The 15,740-nt window shown below is 41.0% G+C and overlaps 1 protein-coding gene across 5 annotated transcripts in view; it reads right to left on the minus strand.

Annotated features, from left to right (window-relative positions):
• The window catches only part of PLEKHG1 (pleckstrin homology and RhoGEF domain containing G1), a 126,479-nt gene that overhangs the window by 27,297 nt on the left and 83,442 nt on the right, over nucleotides 1–15,740 (minus strand). For all 5 annotated transcript variants that reach the window (XM_088161729.1, XM_014874195.2, XM_088161730.1 and 2 more), the window contains one exon: nucleotides 2,088–2,188. In XM_088161729.1, the coding sequence (XP_088017855.1) occupies nucleotides 2,088–2,188 (101 nt within the window). The remainder of the gene's footprint in view (nucleotides 1–2,087; nucleotides 2,189–15,740) is intronic.

Raw genomic sequence — 15,740 nt, forward strand, 5'->3', positions numbered from 1 at the left:
TTATTACGATGCCTTTTAGGATGCTTTGATTTTTTTGGATAGAGTTTTATGATGGCCTCTTCTCAGAAGAAGACAGACCTTGCCACCACAAAATTCAGAAAGAAATAGTTTTTCAAAAAGGTCATGATCACAGGACTAGCCGTTACCATGATGACCACCATTTTTGCCATTCAACACACCACTTGAAAATCCTAGGTAGTTTAGCTGAGTGAAATGTCCATTTACTGAAATGAAATTTCTCAGATCTGCAAGTCAGAAAAAACCCCAAGACTGAAACCTTTGATTACTGATTAGCAGTCAAATTCAAAGATGAGAAAAAACAAGGTAATTCTAAATCTATAAAATCATACTCACAAAAAACACCTGAAACTACTAATACAGAACTGCCAAGTGAACCTTTTTCTGAAGCTAAGAATAAATAAAAAGGCTCTAGAGTATATTTAGGACCCAGAAGCTACATGCCAAATTTCACACTGGAGTAAACTTAATCCTTGAAGCTATATTGGGAACTACAGTGAGTGTTCAGTTTTAAGAACTTGGAATTTCCAAGCAGAACTTTATATCAGAAGGCCTGAAATACATTAGTAATTTACTAGATGCCTTGGACAACTTTCCAGTAAGTTTTAACCATTCTAACAGATTTATCTCTAAAATTGCCCCTAACTGCTTTTCTTTTAAGTTTTAACTGCTGCAATTTTTTTTTTTTGCACAGCTCAGTAATTCTGTACAACAACCGATCATATTTGAAGGTATTTTTAGTAGGCAATATTGCAATGAAGCTGGCATAAATGCATCCTAGCTATCAAGTCTGTCATTTTTCTAGCTTTTGAAGGATTAGAAATATAATGGCCAGGACTGTGTTTTTCCATTCTGTGACCACTGGGAATCTGTAAGCTCACAATCATTGTCTTATGGCTCTAAAACAGCCCTTGAGCCTGTTTTAGCATGCTCTCACTATGTATTTTCCAGCTGTTAGACATTCAGTAAAGCCAGTTGTTGTAGCTGAAGCAGGACACAGCAGCTTTCTAGTTAAGCATATTTCCATTACCCTGCACTAGCTATTTTAAGCTTCAGGAAAAGACTTAAGATTTCATCTTTGTCCATAAATTCTGAATAGATCCATTCTCACTCTTTCCTTTAACACTAAACAGCAATCCCAGCAGTTGAAGCCCTTCAAAGTACCTTCCCATGATGATGGGAAAACATCGAAGATGATCTTTGACACAAGTGCTCCACTTCAGAAGCCTCTTTTGATTCAATTAAATTATCTGCTGTTCTTCAAAGAACACAGTATTTTGGGAGATGTTTTGTCAACTATAGCAAAGCTGTAAGAGAGCTTTTACAGGAGTATTGGTATATAAAAGATGTGGGAACTTCATGTCAATGTATTTCCTGCACCAATTGAACAGTCAGATTTTCCTTAAATGCTGACCAAGTTAATAATTTTTATAGCAACAGAGGATTCAGAGAAAAGTAGCAATAGTATGCTCCTCAAACTGCAGATACTGAAATCCCACACAATGTGGCACTAGCTATGCAAGCAAGACATTTTACTTCAGGTTCCCAGTATACACCAGAATCCCATCTGCACAGTTTTCAAGACTGGAAAGACACTGAACAAAAAAACTTCAATGAAGGAAAGGTACTTGAATACAGTTTTGAGAAATTAATCCAGGGAGTACCTAGTAGCATAAAACACTACAAAAGCCAGATCTAGGTGATGCACGTAGGTTCATAAAAGGAGCCAATATAGTAGGAATAAAACATCACTTCATTAAGGCAAGAATTTATTTTACAGTGATCTTGCATTAAGCTCAGTTAAAGCACAGAGCAGGTTAGGCTTACATTCATGTAAATACCCAGCATAAAAGCAAAAAAAGTACATGGAAGCAACTTTTGATGCATCAAATAAACAGCTAAAAAAATCTGGCGTCAACAAACCAACTTTGCTTAGAATTAAAATTAGATTACTTCTCAATTTATAACTCTTGGCCATTTTAAAATAACAAAAGTGACTTTGGCTGGTTTGCTCCTTCTTGTTATCACAGGCTATTGAAATGTTTTCATTTAGTTAAAAATGAATTTACCTGTTGAAATGGTAGATATCCCGTATGTTTCCAAACAGGGCTGATCGCTCCTCTGTTCCCAGGGAGAGCTTGGTCTGATCAGTGATACAGTCTAGGTAATCCTACAAGAGAAATGAGAGGGAGGGCTTCAGACATTTCCTCCTTTCCTAGATCAGTAAACAGAGCTATTTTTTATGGTACAAGATGAGTCTCTGAATATCAGTTTCACCTTATAATTACAATAAAGCCTTCAGCAGCCCCTCTGTGAACAGTCACTCTATTATGAACAGTAACAGTACTTATCTGTTCCCTGAAACCAAGACAATAACAAAAGACTGAAAGCTAAGTTATACCTCTTAGACGGAACAGCCAATGTTTCTCTTCCTACTGATAAACAAATGTTTTCAAATTTCATTCACAGTGACAGTTAAATTGATCATTTGGCTGGCTCAAAGACAAAAAAATGTAGAAGAGATGAAGAATGTCATTTAATGCAGTCTTAGTAACAGAAAAGCTACATAACTCAGAACAGAAAGCACACAAGCAATAGAAGCTCAGAAAAGCAACCACTGAATAAATTACTTTTTAAAAAATCATGGTTACCAAAGAATGCAGAGTGTGTAGAAGACAGATCTCAATGTATCTATGTCCATGCAATTTACCACACATACAGTTACACTGCAAATTACATTGCTATATATGCTAGCAAAAAATTTCTTTTTGCACTTACAAGACCGATAGACTCTCATCCAGGGACTTTATTTGAATAAGACCAATACAGCTAGAAAAAGCTCAGATCAGCTGTGTTCTGGGAGAACAACTTTCCCACCTCTTCCCTCACTTTGATAAGAGCTCAATGTCACCTTTTCTTCTGTTACTGCTACAGTATTAAAATTCTCACATAAGGGCAAACAAATCCAGCAGGCTATTTAACTAACTACAGCTCATGAAACAAGAAACCTGATGTGCTGCCACATTCATGAAGAATTCTGCTGGAGTATGGAAATAAAAGTGAAAACAGCTGAAACAATGTGAAATAAAAATAAATAAAATCCTTTGCCTGTGGCTAGACAATGTGGTGTGGCAACCTCCCAAAAACAACAGAGCATTCCAGGGTGCTGCAAGAAAGGAACCCTGCAAAATGCCAACAAGACCATGAAAACTTCCAAGATATAACTGTGTTCCAGAGTCATATACAAAAAGGTATTATAGAACACATACACTGGCCTAGAGTTATTTTCTGTGTAAACTCTGTGAAGACAAAGGGTTTAAATCAACCAAGGATCTGACTTTTGGTTTCTAGATGTCCTCATAAGGAAGGTTAAGAATTACAGCATTTAAGCCTCCATGCCCATATCCTTCTGTTCAGCTGAAGTCAGCAAAGTCAGAGGTGTAACCAAGATTCAGATTTAGGTATCAGCAGAATTTCTTACCCCCTCCCCCTATCAATAATCCGCACTCTGTCATCACCTCCAGTTAAACGTAGCCCTCATCACCCCCAAAACTCAGTATTTATTGCCAGGGGAAAGCAAGTAAGTCTATTCTAAGCTCAGTGTCTTTAAGAAGAGCAACGAGTGGCAATAGGCAGGCAAGTCTTTGGTTAGCCACCTCATCTCTCCTGTGATAGCATCCAACCTTACTCTACCTTCCCTCCCGGCTGGCAGCAGCCTCACAGCCCACACCTGACCTTGAAATATATTTGTGCAGGAAGTCTTTGGAATCACATCCACAGGCTCCCTGAACTTCAGCTTTTTATTCATCTCAGAAGCTGCAGAATAATAAAAAGTTTCAGGATGGTGAGGCAGACAGGAATGCAGCAAGCAATACATTGGGTCAAAGGCAGAAGTAGATAATATATTCAGGTCTACTCCAGTAGTAGGATTAAACAAATAACCTTTTTCTGACCACAGACACATCTCTATCATTTAAAAGCAAAGAATAGAAAAGCTCCAGTGGAATTGTGATTCTCTGAATACATTTTTAGCGCAGCAGGGACACTGCAGCACCCTGAGCTGATATAACAAGGTTGGGCTGCAGAAGAATGGAAATCTTACAAAAAGTAACTCCATACAGCACATTTAATGAATAAAGAGTAGTTCCTTTCCAATTCATTCATCTCAGCATACTTAGAGCTTGGGTTTCTTCAAAAAAACAAACAGTCCACAGTTATTTTTTCCAGTACTGTAGACAATGTTATATGCATGACTGTTTTCTGCTCCTTCTGTCCTCCTATCCTGATTTTCCTCCACATATTCATATTCTTCTCAGTCTTTTACCAATCATTAGTAAGAAAGAGGGAACCAAGTACCTTACTAATATTGCTGCCAAGCAGCAGCCTGCAGGTGCTTTGGCAGTTTTCCTGCACTCCTGTAACATATGCCAGTATCAGCCTATATACACCACCCACCCACAGCCTGTGCTCCCTTTGGCTACAAGTTCCTTCAAAATGTGCTTCAGGCCCCCTTCTTCATCCAGCCTCAAACCAGAAACAAACCAGAAACAACTTAGCTTACCTGGGGTAAGGGAAGATGGTTATTTGTTCAAAACGCTTGGGATTCAGAGCTACCTTATACTTCATAGGTATAGGTATACTGCTAGGAATTGACAATTTGGGGACTACTTTCCTGGTTTACCTTTCTATCTTTGTCAGTATTACTGACTTGAGACTACAGACGTGTTTATGTTGTTGTTATTGGTATAAGCAGATACCTGCAGTAGACACACATCAAAAAGCTCCAGGTGTCCAAGTTTTTGTGAAAAAAGTGGACCTTGGACAGTCTTAACATATTGGTGTCATGCAGACCAGGCCTCACACAGCAGCACACTGCTTGCAGTGACTCAGCCAGTGGGACCTGTCTGGTTACACTACTTTATAGTGCACGTGTGCTCCATAAAGGCTTCATGAACTCATCCAGGAAACAGATGCAGTATCGGCATATAACATCTTCTGCAAGGACAACACCACAGGCAGATCAAAGCTATCCAGACATGGGGATTTTCCTAATTATTTCTTAGCAAATGGTACTTTACCCCCATGGTAGTCACTGCTGTGTATCAACAGCTGTTATCATCTGGAGCAATAATGAAAGGTTTGGAGCTACAAGATAACAGGGCAGGCTGCAAACGCAATGACATGGTGCAGAAATCAATGAAATTTATCAGAACAGAGTACTGGCCTTATTCACTTTATTTGTTTCTTGTCAGCATCTATGAACCCTCTGTCAACACGGAACGATTTGTTTATAACCTTTGCCTTTTACTGCTTCTCTGCAGTTATGGCATAAACATTTAGCTTACTTTATAGGAGAAAAAAAACCCTCACAAATGTCCATCTCCTTAGACCGATTTATGGACCATGGTTTGCTCTCATAGTATTGCACAATTTTCTCCTCCCTTTTCCTTGAAACTCTCCAAAAATTAGGAGAGTCTTGCCAGACTGCCCTGCCTTTTTTGCTGGGTTTGACGTTCTCCCCATTCGTCTTTCATCATGCCAAATCCATCCAAAGGAATGTCTGGTAGAAGCTGCATATTCTAACTATGGTCTCCTCCTCCACAATCACACATGCAAAACCATAAATCTCTACAGGAATGAAATTATGAAAACACTAACCTTAGAGGCTAAAAAATATAATTATATTAATCAGAAATAAGAGAAAACTGTCAAGAAGAGTACAAAATGAGGAAAATTATTTTCTCATATTGATTAATGTTTTCCATGACCAAACTTTAGAAACCAAATGCAAATTAGTGGGACATTTTCATCTAGCCACCCTGGTTTTCCTTTGAACACATACACATACTTAACTTTAAAAATTTCATCTGTTGTTGTTTAGACCATAGTATAAGTTAGTCATTACTGTGGTAATGTTAAAATTACACATTAAAAGGGATAATATTAATGCTAATATTAACATAGTAATTCTGAAAAAATGGGTAAAAGCCACACTGCCTTTTAAAATGAGAATCAATTTTCATCCTGCTCTGCAAAAGACATATAGACTACATACTATATAAGTTCATATATACTATTTAAGAGCAGGACACAACCCAGGCAGTGCCATAGCATCACTCAGACCCTCAGTTTTCTGATATTCCCTAGCTACTAGTAAAGCAATTTTTACTCCTAGATACTACCCCATACACATGGTCACACTTTTTCCCAACTCCCCTCTACCCAGCAAAGATGTGCTTGGCCAAAATCAGATGGCTGTGCAGAAGAGGAACCACTGAAATGGCTCAGCAGCCTTGGCCACCTAAGCAGTACCTCCATACTAGGAGGAAAAGACTGCAGGCTAGAAGGAAAACATGCCACAAAATGGATCCTGTTGGTAGCCTGCTAGCTAGAGCCATGCTGCCCAAACCAGCCACACACTTGTAAACTAAGGAAGTCGGGCAACAGATGTACACTAGAATAGACACTATAAAATGCTTCTCAGTGCTTATTCTGCTAATTATATAGGTGACTATAATGTGTATCAATTCACCTTTTGCCTGATTTTTTCCTATTCTTTTTTCCCATTATTTATTTTATCTATCAATTTATCCAGCATACTCTGAATGCCTTGTGGTTCAAAGAATAGCATGCTATCCACAAAACAGGTGGCCCACAATGATGAATTTTGGACAGGGCAGCTCACTGCAGCTCTTTTCAATTATTTAAAGTACTGCTGTGCTCTGCAAAAGCAATGTGCATTTGTATACTAAGCATACTTTGCTATCTTGCTCTGGTTTCTTTGGCTATATGAGTCCAAGATATTGAAATCTAAAAATCTTTGCACTGACCAAACTACAGATGCACTACATGCAAACCCAGAAACCTAAATAAAAAAAGAAAAATCCTATGAGCATGTCTTTCTGCTTTTCTTGGTATTTGGTGGATTGTTTTATACAGACATCTGAAGCTGGAAAACCCTCACAGAGACCAAAGCATGGGCAAATCTGAAAGAGCAGCCCCTACCTGGGGCTATGCCCACAAAGGCACAGCACAATCCTGCCACTGACCAACAGCCTAAGCCAGGGTCTTTCTGAGGACAAGGCAGGCTTGGAGACACAGCCTCCTCTGCTCCCTTCAGCAGTGTGAGCAGAAAGCTCCTGCACTCCGTGTGCTTCCTCCTCACCCCTTCCATTTGCCTTATACCCCTGGGTACCGTGCATGTTAGACTGCCACTGGTCAGCAGCAGCAAAGCTCTGCCCTTGTGGGAAATGGGTGTGCCAGGCCTTGCAGGTGGGCTTCAGAGGACACACCAACATGCCCAAGGACGTGCTTGGAGAGCACTAACTCTGCCATCAAGGGAAAAGCACATGGAGAGAGAAGACCTCCCAGCACTGAGAGCCAGCCACCCTCCAAACGGGAGCAGCCAAAGTAACCCGTCTGCTTTGCACAGGCTGACACTAGATGTGGTTTGTGATTGATTTATTTCCAACATCCCTGCAGAAGAGCGGAGTCTCTGAGCTGGCAGGAGGCCACCTCACCAGCACCAGCCCTTGGGCAGATGGTGGAGCATCCACTCCGAGCTCACCTGTGCTTCCAGCCAGCTTCCCCAGAGGTGCCAGCTTACACGTGCAGCGGGCTCACACGCAGCGCGCGGGTGGCGGCAATAAAGCGTGACACAGTAAGGCGATACTCTGCTGACTGACTGCATGCAGAAAGGGCAAAGATTGATGGCGGGAGCACTCGTGAGAACATGGTATGAGGAAAGACTAAAAATAGAGAAGCAAATGTAAGTTTTATTTCCACTGTTTAGCACTGCAGAGTAAGGCGATCATGACAGAGATCTCCCTCCACTTCACACAGTTAGGGGTTTGTAAATAAGTTAACAGTATTAATTTGAATTTTACCTAGAGAAGTGGATTTTTAAAAAAAGTCTTTTTTTCTTTGTAGCTATTCAGGAGGGTCAGATTTTCGATAATCAACTTCCTCATCTATATTATAGATGTTAAAACACTGTCCCACTTGCAGCTACTAAGGCCTGGAAGTAGTGACCCCTAGTAGGTCCCCTTGGCTTCACCCACACGCATGGAAAGACACAGGGGGAGTTATGTGTCAGCCAAAATTAGCAGTGAGGAATTCCTGAGTCCTAACACTATGCCTTGCACCTTGAAAACACATGCTTTCTTTGGTTTATGCTGCCTTTGAACAGTTGTGCCCATGCAGACATGAGTACAGGCACAGTCGCATACAAAGTTGGAAATTTCTAGGGCACATCAATGTCAACAATTTAACAGTCAGGAGATCTTGTCACAGGACCTCAAGCTGTCAGAGCACAGCTAATCTCAGGAAATGAACTCAAGAATTTGCCCTGGAAAACCCAGTCCCTCAACACTCTGTTGCACTGAATCCATTCATAGGGGCCCTGGGCAAGGACAACTGCCCGGCCAGTGTGCATGGCTGGGAGACAGCAGAACAGCTTCCTGCAGCTGTGGGTTCCCCCCTCGCTGCTTTAGAGCCTGAGCCTTTAAAGCAAACTCTGCACATCCTCTTGCCCCTGCCCCAGGGTCAGAGGATGCCTGTATCAGTTCCCAGCACTGTCCCACAGCTCCCTTCTAGGACTAGGGCGGGAGGAAGCACGTGCTACAATGCCAGCTCCACCAGTCCAGGATCTTATGTCCTTTCTTTTGACACCAGATGATCCAGCACTGAACTGTCTGGATGCAAAGATGTCTGGTGTCTGTCTCCACCCTGCCTGGATGGACTGCTCTCAAGGATTTCTGCCTTCTTTGTCACAGTGAATTTTTGCTCTAATGAAACACAGTCAGAGTTCAATAATACTCCTTTGTTCAACTGCAGGAATTCCTTGCTAAAATCTCCCATCTTAAAAAGACACCTTGGAAGGTAGGCTGTCAATTAAATCAAACTGTAATTTGACAAAGATGCATTAAAAGCACTAAAATTGAAACTGTGATTGATAGATTGTACACAGACAAGTCCTGTAAATGGTCCATCATTTGTACAGATGATTATGGGTAATCACTGGGAACAGAAACTCACATGAAACTCTACTTAAGACACTTCAGCACACTAAGTTATTGAAGTTGAAAACCACTGATAAAAACCATGTCCCACATTTATTTTATCAGCCAGCATGCACTTCCACATAGTAGTTACAGGATTTTTTTCTCAGAAGCTGGCACTCAAAATTGCTGCTCAGAGGTGAGGTAAGAAGCAAGTTCAGAGCACAGGTGGAGATCATGGGATTACAAATGCTATCAGTAGTTTACTCACATGTCATTAAGGAGTTATATGATGCCCTCATCTAATGCCTTTCTAAAGTTAAAAGGAAACACAGAAGAAATAAGCTACAGTAATGAAAACAGCCAAATGAAAATAATTAATAGTAATTAGGATGTCAAATAGTTCAAGGCTGCTAGGCAGATGAAGTGCTGTAAAGATTTCTAGATCTACATCATTGTAGATCATCATCATCATCATTCAATAATCTCAATCTTACTCAAAAAAGTACCAGCTGGAAGTGTTTAGTAATTATAAATTTAAAAAATAAAGTTAATCAGGACATCTATAAATTAATTCTCACAACACACTTTAGTTGGTCTCATTATAAGCTTATTGAACCATAATCAAACAAAACACTGAGAATTATTAAGGCATGTTTAGACTTCCAATATGCGAATCACCCAGGAAAAGAACCTGAGCCTTGTGGTGTAGAGCCTTGCCCTGTTAAATAAGCTTTCCACAATTTGTAAGGCAAATGAATGTTAATATTTTTTAAAAGCGATATCAGTATGCTTACAAGTTAAATGAGAAATTCCAGAAGAGAAATGTTTGTTTTAAAACACAAGAAAGGAAACTGAAACAGTCTGCTTTCCAAAGAATGAAAATGCAAACCCAGCAAAATGGAGAAAATCTGCACACATCCTAAATACACATTGATCTTAACCTTAGTAACCACATGATTACCAGAGACTTCTGGATGGCTTTTTTTACTAATATAAGAAGAGCAATGAAATGGAACTTTATAGTGGGTGGCTTGCAAGGAAAAACTTTGTTCAAGTGTCTTATTTGCAAAATGGTCTTCTCATGAAACCAGGAAAAATAGCAGCTACCTCCACACCTTAATTTTCAGGAGTGGTAAGAGCAGAAAACAGAGAGACTACCATGTGGTTTGTTAAGCATTCAGGCTTAAAGGTCATGGATTACCAGAACACTGTTCACTGACAAGTAATATTTAATAACAGTCATATAAGAACTTAAAAAGTAGCCAAATATTTCCATGGACCAAAATGGAAACAGGTATAATACACAAAGAAAATTCCAGAAACTATGGCCTGGTTGGAAATGTCTTTGCCTTTAAGATATCACCCCCACATGTTGAAATTTCTTTACAGTAAATCCCAGTCATTCTGCAAAAAATATATAATCTCCTTAAAGCATTGTAATGTTTACTGAAAATTTTGCAGCATAAGTTGTACTTCCTCCCCCCGCCTCAGCTCTCAGACCTCTTCTTCACAGTTTTCCTGCCTACTCTATAAACTTTTATAGAGCTGCTGCTGCTCTGTTCTGTGCAGCTCCTTACCCACGGCCACTAAGCAACAACAAGGTGGAGGGCAGAGGTGAACAGACCTCTCCTTTGTTCCTTCCTGAATCCCAGAAGCGCTCTGTGCATCCCCCTAGGCAGGGATACAGCCTCCCTGGGCTCCAGCCTCAGTGCAGTCACAGGAATGACAATCCTGGAGTCCCCTGCCCTCCAGCAGCACTTCTAAATGGCACACTCCATATTTAAATTACATCTTCCCCTTGCCTCCCTGCTCCCAAAAGAATAAAGGTTTCTGGAACGGAAGATTAACTTTCATCCTTTTATCTATACTCATTCACATTCAGCAAGTGGGTAGGAGGTTGCAGACAGCACGGTCGAATGATTTACGCCCTGCTGCCAGAAAAGGGAGGACAAGAGCAACAGCAGCCAGGCTTTTCGGCAATTCTGTGCCTCCCTGGAAGAGCAGCAGCCCTCCCTGCTGCTTCTCTCCCACCCACAGCTTAAGAAAGGCTCACTGTACTTTTATAGACAGCTCGTTTATTACTGCAGTGTAACTCACCCTTCTGTGCTGTCCAAACACAGCTGACCTTAAAACAAGCCCAAAGCTATGGCTATACATTTGTGCTGTCTTAACGTTTGCAGTCCCAGGCAACCAGTGAAGCTCTGCAATCACCTGACAGTCTCTCTCCCAGCACTTTCCACAATGCAGCTGTAAGATAAGAACTGGAGGCAAAGTACAGGTGAAGGAAACAGAAGGCAGCAATAACATTTTATTCAGTGTCTTTCAAGTACTTGGGAACATGCTGAATGAAAGAAATTTATGAACGATGCCAGCAGAAATAAGACTGAAGTAGTGAAGATGCAGATAAGAAAAACCATGCATCAGTATATTTAACCCTGGCTTTGTGCATTTCCTGTGGAGTTGGTTTACAAACAGCTCCCTGTTCATGCCACAGCATAAGCAGATGCTTACACCACACAAGTTGTTTATTAGGTTACTTCTGGTTGTCCACAACACATTATATTCCTACTGAACAGCTACAAAATCTCTTTTTCCAAAACCCAGAACCATTCCCATCCTGCCCAGCAAAATTAGGTCTGGGTTTTGCTTCTGCTTTTGTTAGGTATCATTAAAGGGCACATAAGATGAGCTTACAGCATATGTAGCTGGCAAAACACTTTTGTTCAAGACCTCAGAGTTCCCGAAACAACAAAACTATTTAAGACACAAACACAAAAAACAGTTTGTGTATACTTCCACTACTTTAGGTTGCTCAAGGATGTTTAATGTGGCTCACATACAGGAAGGAAGAAGTTCACAGGGAAAACTGAACTATCCCTGCAGTGCATCAGAAGAAAGAAGTCTGATTTACTTTAGGTATTTCTTTAAGGGTAGCCAGAATAGCTATTTACACCTATTTGGCAACTTACCCTGTGCTGGTCATAGCTACCTCCCTTCTCAGCAGTCTGCACTGGTCCTGATTCGTAAACAGTAACTCCAGAAACAAAACACAACACTAATGTTCTCTAATAAAGCTATTTACAATTTAATTACAAATTAATTAAGTGGAAAATTTTCTGCTTTGATTTATATTGCTGTAACTTTGTTTAAACTTCACAAACTTCTAGAAGGCCTCTTGGACATGTACTGAGATGCTTCAGTTTCAGCTGCCATATCTCAATATTACTGGAAAAAACTTCCCTTGCTTTTAAGCCAAGCTTTCACAAAGGACGTCAATCAGAATTTGACACTGCTCTTTCTTCATGGATGAAAGAAAAGCAGTGAGAAAGTTTAGCTCAAAAATTTAACAAATACTAATCACAGTTAAAATTCTCACTGTGCATAATCATACTACATTCATACAAACCATAATATTTGTTTTTCACATAATTTAAATAGTTTATCCAAATTTTCACATGCAACTTATGTCAGCAATCCAAAGGTATCTTTCTCAGGTATGCAGGTTAGCAGGCATAGAAAAAGAGGTCACGTGTAAAAAATTAACTATAATGTGGGAACAAACATTATGGGATGCCTTAGCTATACTGGAATTCCCAGGTTTTGAATCTACAAAGAATTAACTTTCAGAGCTACACTATCCAGCAAACCCAGAGCCCAAGCAGCTGTGCTTCTACCAGTACATCTCAAGTGACAATGTGCACACTGCGGTCTCCAGAGCGGTCTTTTTAACCAACTCCTTCAAACACAGAAGGAGACGTCCTCTAGCTGCAGCACCGGGAGACAGGAAACAGGGAACAATAACATTCCGACACTGACTTCCTCTCAGAAGGGTTTCCCTTAATCACTGGTGCCCCAACACGTATCTGCCTCAAACATCCAACATTTCCCCTTGCAAGGCTTGTCCCCACCCCGCAAGGGGTGTATGGCTTCAACAGACGCGTTCACCTCCGACGAAGCTTTCCATGCCAGAAACCTGCCTCCTCCCTGATGACTTGTTCTAGGAGATTTCAGCAAAGCTATCCCCCTGAGGCTTTTTGAGAAAGAATGCCCTTTTTTTGCTCATGTTGAAAAATTTTGGTGACCTTTCCCCCGAGAAGACAAGCACCCCCAGGCTGACTAGCAGCGACATGAACCATATCCTCATGTCTCAGGGAGAGACAGCAGCAGATCCAAGCATAATGGAGACTTTGTTTCTGAGAGTATGCCTTTTGCTGCCTTAATGTAAATTCCCCTATTTTTGACCATATTGGGGTGGGGGGGAAGAGAAACCCTCCAAATTCATGTATCCTCAATAGGAACTTCTAGCCGTGGTGCTTTGCAAGGTTCAGCTCAGGATTCACAAGGCCTTAACCCACAGCTGCCATTCCCAGGTGCTGCCAGTAACATCAGGTTCAGATCTGATCCTCTGAGCAAGAGCATGGAAAAGAGCGTTCCCATGTCTCAGTGACTCTCTGCAAACCATACACAGCATAGAAAAGCATGCTGTGCAATTTCAGGGCAGAGGAGTACAGAAAGATGGGAAGGCAAAATGGGAGCTAAGGAAAGCTTGGTGGACACCCCTCTTCTGTGTACTTAAGAGAGCAGAAAAATTAGGAATGATGATGAAAATGTTGTCAGGCCTGTTGAGGAACTATGAAGAGAGTTCTGGAATCAGCAGAGATGAAGAACGTGAGAAAGATTAATACTAAAAAGCGAAAAATCACATAAGGAAATGAGACAACGTACTGATGGGATGCAGATGGGATTTACTGAGAGAAGACTGAGGACAGAGAGGCAGCAAGATCATGGGCAGGAGACTGTGCAGAGGGGAATGGGACTTTTTCAAATGAGGAGACTAAAGTATAAAAGGAGGGGGCCAGGGACAAAAGATCTGGAGAGGAGACAGGACAAAGACTTCAACTAGTTCAGTGGAGATAGTTTAAAAAAAAAAAGGTCACATGAGGAATTAAAGGGTAGAGAAATTCATTCACATAAATGAAGTCTCCCAGATTTCAGATGGAGTTCAAGATTTCTGAAGCTCAACCTCTGTTCACATCAAATATATGTGAAACACACAGACAATGCACTTTCCTCTAGTCATTCGATAGATAACAATGATCTTTTACTTATATTATTATACTGATAGGGGTGCAGATGCAAGTATTGTTACAGGGCATTTGCACTATTCCTTCATTTTGCAAAGGTGAAACAGAAATGTCCATGTCTTTTTACAAACATTTATACACATTACGAATGGGAGTTTCTGACTCCTATGAGCTGCAAGGGCAAAACACAGATTTTTTTATAACTTCAGGCACAGCATTTTACTCAGGGGAAAAAAAATCACTCTCTGTATTGTAGAAACACTACACTAGAGAGTAAATGACTCCCTAATTGAAGTTTAGGTTTATTCTAACTACATTACTACTTGGAAAAGTCAGGCTAGGTCCTGAAGAGGAAAAGGTCAGCGAGTTCTGCCCTGGCCAGTACACCTGTCAGCATGACACAAGCAGGAAGCAGAGGTATCCAATTTCTCATCACAAACTTGCCCAAAACAAGCTTCAAGCTGCACTCATTCAAAATTGTAATTATCCTTAACAGATCATCTGATAAAACATACCAAATGGTGGAAAAGTTCACTCTATCGTTGTTGCAATGCTTGCCTGTGCAAGAATCACAGCAGCGTGCCTCAAAACAATCCTAACCCAACTGTCCTTCCAGGTCACAGGCAAAATGGCTGTACTGACTGGAAAAGCAGTTGTTTTCTAATGCTTATCCTGGAGCAAAGGTGCCAAATAGCACTTGTATGGCCTCCTCTCACTCATCCTAAGCCTGCCAAATACTGCCAAATACAGTTGGAAAGAAAACTGGAAAACCTCAGCAGCTCTCCAGGATCATTTAAAAATCACTTTAACCACATTTCTCTTACAATGAAAGGTTGAGAGAGTCGTGCCTGTTCAGCCTTGAGAAGAGGAGAATGTTGTCAATGGAGCACCTGAAGGAAGCCCTACATCCAGGCTCTTCTCTGTGGTGCCAAGCACTAGAGTGAGAGGCACCAGGCAGAAACTGATGCACAGGAAGTTCTACCTGAATATGAGGAAGGGTGACTGAGCATTGGAACAGATTGCCCAGAGAGATTGTGTAGTCTCCCTCACTGGAAGTATTCAAGATCCATCTGACACATTCCTGCGCCATGTGCTCCAGGATGACCCTGATTTAGCAGGGAGGTTGGACCAGATGACCCCACCAGTGGTTCTGTATTGACCATCAGCTGAAAACTCGCTAGAGAGCTCCAGTTCCATCTAATCTTGTACTTTAACTTTCCACTTCCTGGGTTTTCCCTCATTTCCTCACATTGTTTAATAATTGTTTAATTATTTTCTCTCTCCCTCTACTTACCACTGGTTCACTTGCTTATGCTTTACTCTACCAGCTCCCACCTTCATGTGTCTTTTCAGTTCCCACACACTTCTTGGGCAGCAGTTGCCCTTTGACCTCTCTCCAGCTCCCCTTTTCCCATTCTCATCCCATTTCCCAACCAGCTGCCAAATCTGACCCATTCATCTGAAAAATAAGCCAAATTAAGCTTCTTCCCTTCATCTTAGTTTGGCTCGGCACCAGTTATCTGCCTGCCAAACTAAATGGCCTCAAAATCACAGAGGCCCAGATAATCAAGCTCTATAAGGCTACAGCACTCTTACAGATCTTTGTGGAGTCTTCCCAATCTTCTCACAACCCCCA

Source organism: Sturnus vulgaris, chromosome 3, assembly GCF_052056855.1.
Source record: "Sturnus vulgaris isolate bStuVul1 chromosome 3, bStuVul1.hap1, whole genome shotgun sequence".
In the NCBI taxonomy this organism is placed as follows: domain Eukaryota; kingdom Metazoa; phylum Chordata; class Aves; order Passeriformes; family Sturnidae; genus Sturnus; species Sturnus vulgaris.